The 1,356-nt window shown below is 36.6% G+C and overlaps 1 protein-coding gene across 1 annotated transcript in view; it reads left to right on the forward strand.

The window, feature by feature from the left end:
- Positions 1 to 367: 367 nt before the first annotated feature.
- Positions 368 to 1,356, forward strand: part of ESR2 (estrogen receptor 2) — a 47,562-nt gene continuing 46,573 nt past the window's right edge. The window contains exon 1 of the mRNA XM_007460065.1: positions 368 to 824. Within this exon, the coding sequence (XP_007460127.1) occupies positions 454 to 824 (371 nt within the window). The 5' untranslated portion in view covers positions 368 to 453. The remainder of the gene's footprint in view (positions 825 to 1,356) is intronic.

Below are 1,356 nucleotides of genomic sequence, written 5' to 3' on the forward strand. Positions count from 1 at the left end.
TCTCAGTTCCTAGGGGTTGAACCCAGGCCACAGCAGTGAATGTCCAGAATTCTAACCACTGGAACTCCCTGTGTTTTTTAAGTTTTAAAAGCACTTTATATTAAATTCTCATGGTAAAAAAATTATCATGGTTAACAACAAAAGCATTACGGAATTGAATGAAGTAGAAAATGAGTTCCATGCCTTACCTTCCTACCCCTCTGAGGTTAATATTTTTGTGTATATTTTTCAGGATGTATTTCTAGGCCCATACAAGTGTGTGTGTGTGTGTGTGTGTGTGTGTGTGTGTGTGTGTGTGTGTGTTTAATAAAAATATGTCGACCTTTTTAATAGTATGCTTGTATCTGTAACTTAGAAATGTCTTTTTTTTTTCTTCACAGCCATACCTGTCTATGATTCTTTGAGAACATTATAATGTCCCTTTGTGCCTCTTCTCACAAGGAGTTTTCCTAGATGTTACCTATTCAAGACATGGATATCAAAAACTCACCATCTAGCCTTAACTCTCCTGTCTCCTACAACTGCAGTCAATCCATCCTACCCCTGGAGCCAGGCCCTATATATATACCTTCCTCCTATGTAGAGAGCCACCATGAATATTCAGCCATGACGTTCTATAGCCCTGCCATGATGAATTACGGTATTCCCAATAACCCGGAAGGTGGGCCTGGTCAACAGACCACAAGCCCAAATGTATTGTGGCCAACTCCTGGGCACCTCTCTCCTTTAGCCATCCATTGCCAGTCGTCACTTCTGTATGCAGAACCTCAAAAGAGTCCTTGGTGTGAAACAAGATCATTAGAACACACCTTACCTGGGAACAGGTAAATCCAGTCTTCATTCTGAATTGTAGTTCATGGCCATTGTTCAGATTGCTTTACGATTTAGTGAAAAGAAAGATATGTGTTATACAAGGTCTTATTATTACATAGATCAAATAGAGCACCTAAAACATCTGATATTCTGAGTTCTAGAATTCTGAATTCTAGAATATCTAATCTGATATTCTAGTTCTTACTAAAAAGTTGAGCTTACAGATCTGTGTTTTGGGGGAGAATTCACTATCATGACTACTGTCTTTAGAAACTAAAGAATTTAACTTAAATCACTTTCTTCTTGATGAAGTGATTTGGGTTTGAAAAAGCAATTTTTACTTTCAAATTAGGTCCTTCTTATCTTGCAGTGAAATCACAATTTAGTGTTCATGACAAATTGTGTCCAAGATAAAAGTAACTGTCGGTATTACAACTTAATGAAATACTAGACAGGTGAAGCCTGAAAAGACAGACAAACATTGGTACAAGCTTTTAAACAATGAACTAAAATAATAACTTTTTTTTTTTTTTTTTTTTTTTC

Source organism: Lipotes vexillifer, unplaced genomic scaffold, assembly GCF_000442215.2.
Source record: "Lipotes vexillifer unplaced genomic scaffold, Lipotes_vexillifer_v1.1 scaffold672, whole genome shotgun sequence".
In the NCBI taxonomy this organism is placed as follows: domain Eukaryota; kingdom Metazoa; phylum Chordata; class Mammalia; order Artiodactyla; family Lipotidae; genus Lipotes; species Lipotes vexillifer.